The following is a 13205-nucleotide window of genomic DNA, read 5'->3' as shown; positions in this document are numbered from 1 at the left end:
ATATTAATACTTAAAAGAAGGTAAAGAAAAGGATATATAATAATACAACAAAAAAAACCTGCTGAAGAAGCAGAAAGATTGTATAAGTCCTATTTAAATTGACACAAAAATGTGATCATAGTTGTGACAAATTTTAATTTCTGATGGTTCAGAGTTTCTGGTGCTTATTCACTGTGTGTGAGAAAACCACAAGTTCTCATGCTGAATCCCTTGAATTAACAGGCTTGAAGAGGTACGAGTTTGACTGATGGACTATTAGAAGAAAGAAGAATTAACTTGATGATTGCATCCAAAGCATTGCAGTCAGTAGCTAAATTTTCAGATAGAAACCAGTAACGAGTGCTCTATGTACTGGAAACTTTAACTGGAACTATTTAACACCTTCATTAATGACATAGATAGTGAGAATGAGGTCACCCTCAGCAAGTTTGTGCATGACACCATGCTCAGTGGTGCAGCTGATTCACTAAAGGGAAAGAGGGACTTTGACAGACTTGAGGAGTGGCATCATAAAGTTCAACAAACCTATGTGCAAGGTCCTGCACATGGACTGGGGCAATCACAAATACCAGTATATAGACTGAAGGATGAACTGATTGGGAGCAGCCTTGCAGGGGAGAACTTGGAGATACTGGTGGATGAACAATTTGACATGAGCCAGAAAGTCTGGTCACAGCCCAGAAAGCCAATTCTATCCTTCACCAAAAGAAGCGTGGTCTGCAGGTTAAGGGAGGCGATTCTTCCTGTCTACTCCACTCTTGTGTGACCTCACCTGAAGTACTGCATCTAGCTGTGGGGTTCCCAGCACAAGAAAGGCATGGACCTCTTGGAGAAGGTCTAGAGGATGACCACAAAATGGTCTCGGGGGTGGAACACCTCTCTTGTGAAGAAAGGCTGAGAAAGTTGGGATTAATTGTTAAATTTTGGGAAGAGAAGGCTGTGGGGAGACCTTATTGCAGCCTTTCAAAGGGGGATTATAAGAAAAGTGGAGAGAGACTTTTTATCAAGGCCTTTAGTGACAGGACAAGGATAATAGTTTTAAACTGAAGAAAGGTAGATTTTGAGTGGATATAGAGAAGAATTTATTTGCAACGAGGATAGTGGGATACTGGACCAGGTATTCTGGAGAAATGCAATGCCCCATCCCTGGAAGTGTTCAAAGTCAGGGTGGATGGGGCTCTGAGCAATTTGATCTAGTGGAATGTGTGCCTGTCCACAGCAGGGGCATTGGACTAGATGTTCTTTAAAGGACCATTCCCACACAAACCATTCAATGATTCTGTGTTTCAGCAGCACATGCTGACAGTCACTGTATGGACGGCAAATCAAACACTGACTGGGCTAGACAGGTGTCAGGAACTGTCTGGGAAGTGATGTAGGTAGTTCTGAGGAGATATTCACCAGGGGTTAGTCGAGACTGGTAGCTTTCTTGTCATACAAGCTGTATGTGAACATCTAGAGAGGACTCATGGCACTGAGAGAAACAAGCATGCACACAGAGTGGCAGGGAGTAGCACACAGGTAGGAATAACTATTTCCCCAATGGCCCCCCCTAACCTTTCTGGCATGTGCTTGTAGCAGGTGTGCAGCAGGGGGTCAGGGCCATTAGGTCAGGCTGGGAGATGCAGTTTCTCCATTCTAATTTCCTCATACAGCTAGAGAACTGCTTGCTCTCTTTACCTCCTGGCTCTGTCCCCAGAATAGCCGCTGGCCATGTGGTAGGGCTCTGGCTCGGGGACTGGCTTTGATCTGCTCAAAAGCCATGGCAAGTAATTCAGTGGTTCACAATCCTGCTCTGGTTTGCCATCTGTGCCTAGGGCAGACACTTGCAGGAAGGGCAGAAGCTTCCTGAATCCTGGGTGACATCTGATTCTGCTGGTTTTCCTTGCCCAAATCCCATCCCTGTAAATCAGAAAGTCAGAAGAGCCCAGCCATGGAAAGCTGATGCACGTCAGCTCGTGACTTATTGGTGATCCAGATGCTTTGAATCAAGACCAGTGACCTTCACAGAAGTCATTAGGACGCTGGAAGCTGTATTCTCCTGACCCATGTCACAGCCGAACTTGTGGCAGTAATAACAGTGATAAAAAAGCAAACAGGATTTAAAACCATATATAAAGAAATTGAGGATATCAGTGTATGAATCCCAATGAGCCCACAAAGGTAGATGGAGTAGCTCCTTGATTTGTCTGTGTCTTGCTGTGGTTGAAAATATAATCACGTATGGCTTCATTTTGCAGGCTGAAGGCTACAATCCCTTGTAACGCTATCTGTAATGACTAACTAATGTCATATTTTGTGTTCTTACTCACATGAATTATAGCTGTATGCTGAAAGGCATATTGATCTCAAGACTGAGAAAATGACAGTAATAGATTCCATGACAGACCATGTGTAAACCTCATTACCTTCCTTTTGCTCGTTTCCTTTGCAGTTTTAAAGGAATAGGATAAGTTAATTATAAAAGCCAGGAGAAGATGAAGATAGATTTTATATTTAAGAGTCCCTGGCATTTTTTTAAAGAACACTAGGCTGTGACACTGCAGAGCTTAATAGCCTTGGACATTTGTCTTCTAATTGGAATTATTTGTCAACAGTTATGAATTTAGGAAATACAGAGTACATAGATGCTTGAAAAGAAATCATCTCAGAAAGTTATCACCTTTCCAGGAATTTACATTTATTTTGATCTTTCCTTTTTTTCCCCCCCTGCTCTAGACTTTATACACTGGTATTGTCATTTATGCTCCAGCTTTAGCACTAAATCAAGGTAAGATGAGTATACTGCAACTGTTCCTCTACCGGTATGATTTCTTCTGCATATAGTATTGGTATGGTGGTTTGTTTGTTTGTTTTTTTTGGTAATGCAACACCTAAAAATATAGCTCAGGGCTTGACTGTGAAGTCTTTTAATGGGAACTCTGAAGTCCTAGTCCCTTAATCCCTGCCTGTAAGGAATTACAGAAGAGATTTATGGGAATACTGGGTTTCATTTACCTCTGATGCAATACCTGTAGATAATGGCTTATTCAGAAAAGTCAAGAAGACTTAAGTAAATTTTGAAGGCAATGCAGGCACTAAAGACAAATTTAATTTCTCTGGTTAAGTGCTATTCTTCAAGATGAGAGCAAGACAAAAGTTCTGCAAATACAATCTTGGGTTGCCTGGAACTATTTAATGTGGTCTGTCATTTTTCCAGGAAAACTAAATCAACAGCAAAGAGATTGTTAACTTAAGATGTTTATTGTGATATTTACAAAGTTAAATATTTCCATTTTGTACTTCAGAATGACTCTTTGATTTGAAAATGAGCCACATTCATTTCTAAAAGGGCAAAAGCTTTTCTATGGAGCCAAATTAAACTTTTAATCTGATGCCATTAATTTGTTCATTTGGCAAGAAAAGGGAATAACAAAATGCAAATAAAAAAATGAATCATTTTAGCTAGAATCAAGTCACAGTTTTTCTGCTTATTGAATGTTTTTTTTTCCCTGCTCATTGAGCAGAAAGGAAGAAAAATTCCAACTCTCTGTACTGATTTCCTCCGGTGTGTAAGTCCCACAGGTTGTGTCTCTTTGATACTTACGTTTGCCTTGCAAATACATGCCAAACCAAGCTATGATTTAGCTGGCTTCTAATTAGAATAACTTACATTTTTCGCTAGTTTTGTTTCAGTGTTTTTCATAGCCTGAGCTCTCTGTCAGGGAGCCCCCAATGCCCTGCCTGGCAGCAGGTGAGCATGCCAAGCTAGGGCAGTGACAGCCTGTGTGCCAGCCACAGCACAGTGTTGTATAGCAGAAACAGATGATACTTAAGAGAAGGAAGAATAAAAGAAAGGCTTTTACTCTGACGCATTTCTCCCAGACAATGCTTGAGCAGCCTTTTCTCTGTGGAAAACCCCCATGCTGTTTACTTGCTTAAATCCCTACCTAAGGGCTCCGTAGCAGCTACACAGGTGTTTCAAGGAAGTGCATGTATTTTAAAACTCTCCTGAGTTGGGACATATTGAACGTGTTGTTTGGCAGTGTTCACATTAAAGGCAGATAGCTTCCTAGATCCTGAAATAAATCTCAACTTTTTAGCAGTTTCCAAATCTGTAACAACTGTTTCAGTTTTAGAACTGAAACATGGTTTAGACACACTAATCTTTTCATTGCCATTTATGCCTCCTACTTTTGCATTTAATTATTTCTAGCTTTTTCCAGTAATTGACCTTCAGTGTTTTTTCCCCAGTGCCTCATTCACACTGGTGCTATTTCCCTCTCTTCCAGTCACTGGCTTTGACTTGTGGGGTGCAGTGGTGGCGACTGGCGTGGTCTGCACATTCTACTGCACACTGGTACGTGGACCCTTCAGTTGAGAAAAATCTGTTCCTTTCATCACTCACATCAAATATGGAATTTATTAAAAAGTAGCTTAATAATCAGGCTACTCCATGTAATTACATTTTGCAGGTGTAGCCACAGGACCATATTCAACTTCTCTGAATGCATAGGCAGCCACTATGCAACTGAAATCTTTTTTGTTATGATACACTCAAACTTCTGTTGTTGCTGAAAGAATGGCAAAAAAGGTAGATTTCTCTTTCTCTAGAAATTATCATGTGATTTTTCTTCTGATCTAGTAGGGTTTTGCTGTGCAATTTGTCAAACACCTCGGGGCAGCTGTAACAGCCTTGTGTGTTATTGAATAGAGCCACTGAAAATAGCATGCCACATGAACAGATTGGTCTTTAATTTAATGTTAATTGCCCAAGTGGCTAGAAATGATGAAACGGAACCTCAGTGAGAAATTTATTTGCATATGGTGGATTAAATAATGTTTATTTTTATTCAGTTGAATGGTATACCTTCTGGAGTTAGTGGTGCTATATATAAGTAAGATAAGCACTGTCTGAAAATTTATCTTTTGATACAAGCTTCTGAAACAGGTTATGTGTTGAAGGAAATACTGGATTAAACTATGTGTATGGCCAAAGTAAATTCCTGTGCCCTTCAAAAAAGGGCCAGGATGTCCTGAATAGCTTCCAGAATGCAATTCCTAAAGACATCAGTACAGAATTAGTTCCACTAAAGATGAAGATGAAATTCATCTATTACCCATAATACAGATGGTAATTTTTCTGTTAGCTGAATGTGAGTGCAAAGCAGGAGTGCTGATGCCTTGTTGTACCTGATACATGCTGTTCCTCCTGCAGGGTGGTCTGAAGGCAGTGGTGTGGACAGATGTTTTCCAGGTTGGAATCATGGTTGCTGGATTTTCATCTGTGATTATACGAGCTGTGGTGGTTCAGGACGGAATTGGACGCATTGTAAATGATTCCTACTACGGAGGAAGATTAAACTTCTGGGAGTGAGTTTGTGCTTGCAGAGGATGTGCCTCTCTATTCCTACAAACCGAGCTCATGTGACTTACTGTGAAATTAAACTGCTACTGAAGGAGGAGGAAGGCAGAAGTTGTGACCCAGTTTCTGTATATTTTTAAACAAGCTTACCTAGTTTGAGGGATTTTTTTTAAGTTTCACACCATGCAAAATCCTGGAAAGAGAAAAACCTCTTTACTTTGTTCAAGTAGGTGTTTTAAGGATATATTTGGGATTCCACTGAAAAAGAATGGTGAATAGGAGAGCACATTTGTTTTTATAATTACAATTTGCAAACAGCTGATTTGGCATTTCAGTGACTGGGCCAAAACAAATGGGAAAATAATAGCTTTTGCCTAATCTGAAAAAGGTAAATGTTTTTCTTTTCCCTAAAAGAAAAAGCAAAAATAGTTTAAATAGTATTTCACCCTCCATTATTGTAAGTAATCATAGCCTAAAAATATCACAAGTTCAAGAATACTCAGTCTGACAATGTTGAATCAAAGACCATTTAAAGTAAAAAAGTTATTGTACCTTTGATGAATACAAGATTCTTCTGAGAGCCTTCAGCCAGTGCTATTAGTGAAAGTTTAGTATAGCACATATTGTGGTTTGTCCTTTGTCTATCAGTTCACAATATTAATTGGGTTGTTCTGTAAAATTCTTCATCAAATTCTTCAGTAATTCATCCGTGGGTATTTTTTTCTTCTTATGAACAGTAATTTATTTCAATCTGTTTGGCTCATTTGCAGTGGTTGTGCTGCATTGATTCTTCTCCCAATCACAGAGTTCACAGATGGAAAAAGAAAAGGAATAAAGGATATAATAGATGAAATAATACTACAACATTCACCAAGATAAATATAATTTATTGCTATATCAAAGTTTGATTTTAAAATAGTAAGTGTTCATGGCCACCTAAAATCTGCTATTTACTTAGAGCTAAACCAGCAAAATGTTTTATAGAGGCTCTGTCCACAAAGGCTGGGATTGTAAACACACCTTTATACTGGTGTTAGACTGATGTCCCTCTAGATAAGCAGGCACATTACACTTTTTACTGCAGCATCATTTCATCACAACCATCACAGGCATGATATAACTTTACATAAGACTGTAGTTTATAGGCAAATAAAGCTCTCCAGCTTTACCTTTGGACAGTTCAGAGTGTTTCATTGGCTCTGAGTTTTAAAATTTGCTTTCTGTGACTTCACGTAAAGTTAGAATAACTTGATGTTCAAAATCTGGCCAAAGTAAGAAAGTTTGTATTAGAGCAAGCATGGAGAAATTATTTCTTCTAAGCGTTAAGGTCTTCACATATTAAGAAGACTTTCATATTCTGAATCTGTTCTCTCTCTTTCCTCTCATTGTAGCTTTGATCCCAATCCTTTGCAAAGGCACACCTTCTGGACGATTGTTATAGGTGGGACTTTCACGTGGACTGGCATATATGGGGTTAACCAGTCTCAAGTCCAGAGATACATTGCCTGCAAAAGCAGATTCCACGCAAAATTGTAAGTCTGTCTTCAGTAACTGTCTGAATTTAGCAGTGTCTGTTCTTTATAAGAGAGATTTTCTTAAAAGGAATGTGGAGATATTTTGTCTGTATGAATTACATTTATAAAGGCTAACAACTCTTGCCTTCTGTTTTGTGGACCAGGTAGAAGAAATTTGGCACAATAAGTACTGGTATATTAATTACATGTCATTGCTGTAAAATTGAATTTTGTACCTCAATGTTTCACTGCACCAGCGTTCTCATATAGAAATAGCTGCATTAAGTTTATGTGCAACCTAAAGACCAAATATTATGGTACTTACACTGAAGTCGTATCAGGACAGTGTCTTGAATTGCTTCTCTACTAAACCTAAACCATTGTGTGGGGATTTTGCGTATGTAAAGACTAAAAATCTTTTCCATAACAATGAATATAGATGTGAGAAAATCTCGAAATGACTTATTCAGTGATAAAATTGCAGAGTAATCATGTATTTTGTGTTCTTAATAATCATGACATATTTTTTAAGGAATTATCTGTGGAAACTGGCTTAAACTTAGAGGGTTATGTTTTCCTTGAATGTCAACATTTCTGAGAGCCTTTACTCTAGAATGGAGTATATTTACCAGCTCTATTATCTTATCTTTGTCTTTAGTATCATTCTGTTAGTTCACAGCTCAGGGTTTAAGAGTTACTAGTAATCCCATGAAGTTCATTTATAGAAGAAGTATAGAAGCACACATCATAACTATAGCCCCTATACATTCTGTTGTTCTATGGTACAGTGACATACAGAGGGGAAGCTTTATGAAGGCTTTCACTTCATAAAGTTAGTAAAATACCTACAAAATCATGCACCTTTTACAAGTAAAATATTTTGTTCATATCAGTAAAGAAAATGTGCTTTTTAGCCATTTGTGCTGAAGACAGGAATGAGCTGCTGCTCATTATCTCCAGCATTCCCTGCCACATCTCCAGCATACCAGATCACTTCTCTGCAGGCTTTGGCACGTGGCTGGGTTCTAGGTTCTCAGCACTGCAGAGGCAGGAGGCACATCCCACATCTCCCTGGAATGTCTGTGTATAGAGCAGACACATACTTTGCGCCAGATTTGTGTGCCACTCAGGCTGTTCTTCCCAACACCTGCTCCACTTAGGGCTGTGGCCCTCTCTTGAACCCTCCCTACCCTCTTTGAGGCAGAGACATCTCCAGGGTGTCTCAGAAGCAGAGTGTGACCAAAAGGGAATCTGACACATGGCAGCCTCAGGGTAGGTTTTCTGAGCTGTTGCAGCAGCTTTGGCCAGGGCTGGAAGCTATCTGGTTCTGTAGGGGGTTGGATGGAATTTAGGCTCTCATATTAATGGCTGTGGAGCCTTAATCAGTAGAGCCCTGTCCTGCTGGCACAGGTGGTTGAAATCCGTGGCATCTTGTTGTACCTCACTTGTGCAAGATATTTTCTCTGTGTGGAGAAATCATTTTGCATAATAGTTCTAGCTTGTCACAACTATAAACACTGCTACTCTGTGGTGACTATCTAGTTCATACTTCAATGTAATTAAACACATTTGGCAGGTAATGTTGTTGGTCTGTACCTCTTATTGTTATTTAATCTGTACACAGAAGTGCAAAATGTCATTGGGTCCAAGTAATAGGGTATTTTACCTCCATGCCATTTGCTGTAAGGCTTTTTAGGGGACAGCACAGTAACATATCAGAGCTCAGAAAATAATTCCTTCACAGATCCCAACTTACAGGTTTTGGGAAAGCCTTTAACAGTGGCACAGGAACAGGAATTTTCTCAGGCTTTGGGAAAGGATTTCACCCCATTCAAGAAGCACCAGTAGGTAGGAGCACTTTCTGTCATCTTCTAACAATCACTAGGCAAATTGAACATAATACTTATATCTGAATGATAAGAGGCACTCAGAGCAGGAGAGCTACACTGTCAGAAAAGTATGGGCTACTAACACATTTTTCTCTACTTTCATTCAAGGTGATCAGCTGACATATTTCAGTGCTAAATTCTTAGAGCTAGAGTGAAACAAACAATTGAAAATAAGCTTTCTGCAGTCGAAATGCCTACTTCACCCAAACTCCACCCCGTGTACTCACACAGAATTAATGGAAACACCTCCTTCAACAGTGCTGCAATTATTATTCTCCAGTGCTTAGTCATAGGGTGTACTATGAGCTGGCATGCAAATTAGAGGGAAAAAAACCAGCTCTCTGTCAAACACTGACACAGTTTAAAAACAAGAATTGCTTAAAAGCGAGACAAACAATTTATTTTGCTTCTATGTGTTTCTCTCGACTTTCTAATCTTCACTACAGGCTCTAGGCTAATTCTTCTATTACATCTGTTCAAAAGAGTTGGATTGATTTTACTTATTGGTTAAGTTTTGTGCTAAATCAGTTTCCGGGTGTTGTATATCAACAGAGATTATGCCAGTGCAGGAACGGCTTCAGCTAAGTGGATGCAAGACATCCAATCAATATGCAAGCCTCTATCAGAAGAGGACTGCTTCGTCTTTACTAAATTAGTTTAGAGAGAAATTTGAAGTGCTGTCGGTTCTGTGTTTAGACCACCCTTAATTGCAAATACAAGGCAAAAATGCAGAGCTTCTGCTACTATGCATAAATCAGCTTTTATGTATATAGGTATTTTCTAAGAGTTTGCATTGTGCTTGCCAGTAACTTTTCCATTGTATAAAACTGATAGTTCAATTAGCTAATCTACATTATGCCTTTCTGAAAATGTCCATTTCAATGTCTAACAAAGCTTATAAAGTTAGGTTTACATCTTTGTTCTTCCTGCTGGTCGTCTACAGAAATACAAAGGCTGTTTCCCCTTACTTTCTTGGGAACCGAAAGCACTAATAGGCCTCCTGAAGCATTGCAAGCATGGATATATTTGCACAGAAACCAAATATCCTCCCAGGGGAGGTCTTACCAATTGGCACAGGTCCAGGGTATGTGATCTGTCAGGAAGTTAAATCATTGTCAGTGATACACAGATAACCAGGAGGCACCTGCTGGAAAGGAACGCTGTTTTTCAAGACCTTGCTCCCAGTGGGTGTGTTTGCTTGAGATGACCACTGTAGGCTAGAAGAATTTTGTGACTCTGGAGATACCAATAGTTTTGTGACCCAGGAGACATCAAGAGCTTAGAAACATTTGAGAAAACCAAACACTTAGATGGAAAGCAAAAGCCCTCACTGAGCAAAGAGAACAATGTGTTTTTCACCACCAGTAGAAGTTGTCTGTTGTGTGGCAAAGACAGCATTGCTGCCTGATGGAAACACATTTCTGGTTTCACCATTATCTGAAGCTGAAGCATCATGACATGAGGAGGTGATGGAGTTTCTGGATGATACCAGGCTCCAAGCTGCTTAATCACTAAAGGGGAAGCCCTAGGCTTGTTGAGAATCCTGGCTCTGTGGAAGTGGCAGCCAGAGGCAGCTCCAGATCAGATCCCAGGCTCCAGTTTCTCATAGCTGCTTCCCACAGACTGTCCAGGAGGAATGGGAGATTTGTAGCTTTACAAGGACAACTCCAGCATTGTGTAAGCTTGATATTGCAGCTCTGGGGAAAAAGGAGTGCTAGTGCTGACTGTAAGGTACCCCACACTTGGATCTGGGGCACCCCGCCTTACAAATCTGCTTGGGGTTTGTCAAGGGGTGTGGCATGGGGGAAAGAGCATCCTCTGGCCTGCTGCTTGCAATGCACAACTCATACACATGATGAAATGCAGGGGTTGCTGTATCGCTCCCATCATCTCCATTATATGATGACTCCAGAACTGTCATTGTACATTTAGGAATGTGATCTCACTCTAGGTGAGATGCTGGGACACATATGGTGACTCCTTTGCCAGCAAGCAGTCACTGACCAGGGGTCTTCTTGGTGCAGGCACAGCCACTTCCCTGCTTGGCAGGGTCTTTTGTGAGATGTTGAGTTTAAACATGGTGTTTCCATGTGTGTTGTTGCAGGTCCCTCTACATCAACCTGGTGGGACTCTGGGCAATCCTGGTCTGTGCCACACTGTGTGGGCTGGCCCTCTACTCCATCTACAAAGACTGTGACCCATGGATGGACAACCAGGTGTCAGCACTTGACCAGGTAGGGCTCCACATTTTGAGGAAGGTGATGGAAGGGTATCCTTCCTCTGCAGCCATAATCACCAGACAAAGGCAGGTTCAAGAGTCAGGGGGTTGGAAATAGTGACATGCTGGAATTCTGTGTCAGGCTGACACCGCAGTGGGAGGCAATAACCTGGATGAAGCAGCAGACCCATCCTTGGCACTGTTCAGTCCCTGCATTCCCCAGCTATCCTGGAGCTGCAAATCCCTCAGCACTTGGTAGGGTGGGCAGCAGGCAGAGCTGCAATGTGGAGAGTGCTCAGTCCACCCACCTCTGCAAATATGTGGGTTTTTCACCCAAAATGGATTCAGGAGTGCCAGCATTGCATGAAACTAATTTGAAGAGAAGTGAGGGGAAGAGAGCAGCAATGCCCATGTTAGTGACTGTGGGTCCTGATGAGCTGCTTTGTGTCATCCAACCTATACTCCTCTGGGCTGACTAATGCAAAATCCTTTTCAGATTCAAAACATACCTGTGCCCAAAGCACACACCTGGAGGAAGGCTATCAGCAGGCAGTTCTTTGTTAGTGATGGTGAATCCTTCAGTCCTTTGGAGGAGAGATGGGCAATAAAACTGTGCTGCAGAGAAACCACCTCATCACTGATGACCTCTCCCTAAAAAGACCTTGAGCAGCAGTTTTACCTGAGGAACAAGAGTTCTGGCAGCCTACAGACTGGCCAGAGTCAGGGCCCAAGGAAATCAAATAAGTTTTATTTGGATTTTTAAGCCTAGGATAATCACAAGCTCTGGATAATGGTCTGATGGACAGTAGCTGGAAAGCCAGGAGAAGAGCACAGAGAATGGAGCACCTGAGGCAGGACCACTTGGTCTTTAAGGGTAGAATAAAATAAGAGCCAAGGTGGAAACTGGAAGGAAATTAAGTTGTTCCTATCAGTGAAATTAATTTGGTAGAAACTGAAAGCAAGATACTAAAAATACCAACATGTCTGTGGAAAAAAAAAAAAGGAAGTTCATAGAAAGAAAATCTTCAAATTCCTCTCTCTTTCCAGCACTCAGATTTTGCAAATGTAAAAAAAAATCCGATGGTTTCCGGTAAAGAAATTGATCTCAGGTACCAATATCTGATGTTATTTGACTGTATATAAACCCGTTTTTGTGGAGTCAACAGCAGAAGAAGCATCTGTGGCACCCAGCCCCCCCAAGGGAGTGATGCACAGTACAGACTACCTGCTGCCCAGCCCTAGCTTCCTCTACAATTGTCACTGGAAACCAAGGTCCTGATGGCATGGCACCTCAGTTAGGTGGTCTCAACAGACTCTCTGTAGCTCCAGTGGACATTTTAGGATTGGTTTTCTCTGTAAAAAATATCAATAAATAGAGCAAGATAGGGCATTAAAAACTAAAACAGCTGGACAGAATGCCATTGAGAAGGCTGTAAAAAAACAATACAGTGATAAAATGAGAAATTAGGGCAAGGTGGTAATACTTCTGTATTTGAATTTTTCAGCTAATGCCATACCTAGTGCTGGATATCCTGCATGATTTTCCAGGAGTGCCGGGGCTTTTTGTGGCTAGTGCCTACAGTGGGACATTAAGGTAATTTAATCATCTGGGAACTACTATCTTTTTTTCTCCTTTTTTTGTTGGAGCTGCAGTTGCATTTATACTGTATCTTTTGTACTTATTTCTTTGTCTAGCTAATTTCTGTTCTTTAAGAAAATCACTATGACCTCTTTGATGATGCAACTTAAAAATCCATAGTTTCCAGTATTTGGGTCCTAGGACTCAAAGCTATTTGGAATTCCCTACCAACAACATGAGGAAACAGCTAGCCACATGTCATGTAAAACACTAACAAATCCTTCTCTGTGCTTTTAAAGCCCCTCTGCTATAGGGATTTTTGAGTATTATAGATGAGTGGTTGCACCAAATAGCTACAGTTGGGGAAATTTCCTATTGCTCATCTTTAATTTTCCAGTTTCAAATCTTCATAACTTCAAAGCCATCTACCTTTCCTTACCCCCAGTCTTTAGAGACTTATTTTCCAGAATTCCTGGGCTTCCAATTGTCTTGAATGAATCCCATGAAATAACAATCACTATATATTTGTACTGTAGGAGACAGATTGATACCTTTCTATCCCATACTGGGGAATGCTTTGTTCAGTTTCCCCAAGGAATATCTTTAAGAAACATTGTCTCTCTCAATGAAGGCTCTGAGCAATAGCAAGCAGATAGGAATG

General features: G+C 40.6%; 1 protein-coding gene across 2 annotated transcripts in view; it reads left to right on the top strand.

Moving 5' to 3' along the window:
- Positions 1 to 13205, top strand: part of SLC5A8 (solute carrier family 5 member 8) — a 29444-nt gene that overhangs the window by 3891 nt on the left and 12348 nt on the right. For both annotated transcript variants that reach the window (XR_015803831.1, XM_014889852.2), the window contains exons 3-8: positions 2719 to 2770; positions 4272 to 4339; positions 5198 to 5352; positions 6736 to 6876; positions 10852 to 10981; positions 12471 to 12559. Coding sequence is in view for 1 of the 2 variants with exons in the window: in XM_014889852.2 (XP_014745338.1) it covers positions 2719 to 2770; positions 4272 to 4339; positions 5198 to 5352; positions 6736 to 6876; positions 10852 to 10981; positions 12471 to 12559 (635 nt within the window). In the remaining variant the exon portion in view is untranslated. The remainder of the gene's footprint in view (positions 1 to 2718; positions 2771 to 4271; positions 4340 to 5197; positions 5353 to 6735; positions 6877 to 10851; positions 10982 to 12470; positions 12560 to 13205) is intronic.

Source organism: Sturnus vulgaris, chromosome 5 (genome assembly GCF_052056855.1).
Source record: "Sturnus vulgaris isolate bStuVul1 chromosome 5, bStuVul1.hap1, whole genome shotgun sequence".
Taxonomy (NCBI): domain Eukaryota; kingdom Metazoa; phylum Chordata; class Aves; order Passeriformes; family Sturnidae; genus Sturnus; species Sturnus vulgaris.
This window is presented reverse-complemented; position numbering and strand designations above follow the sequence as displayed.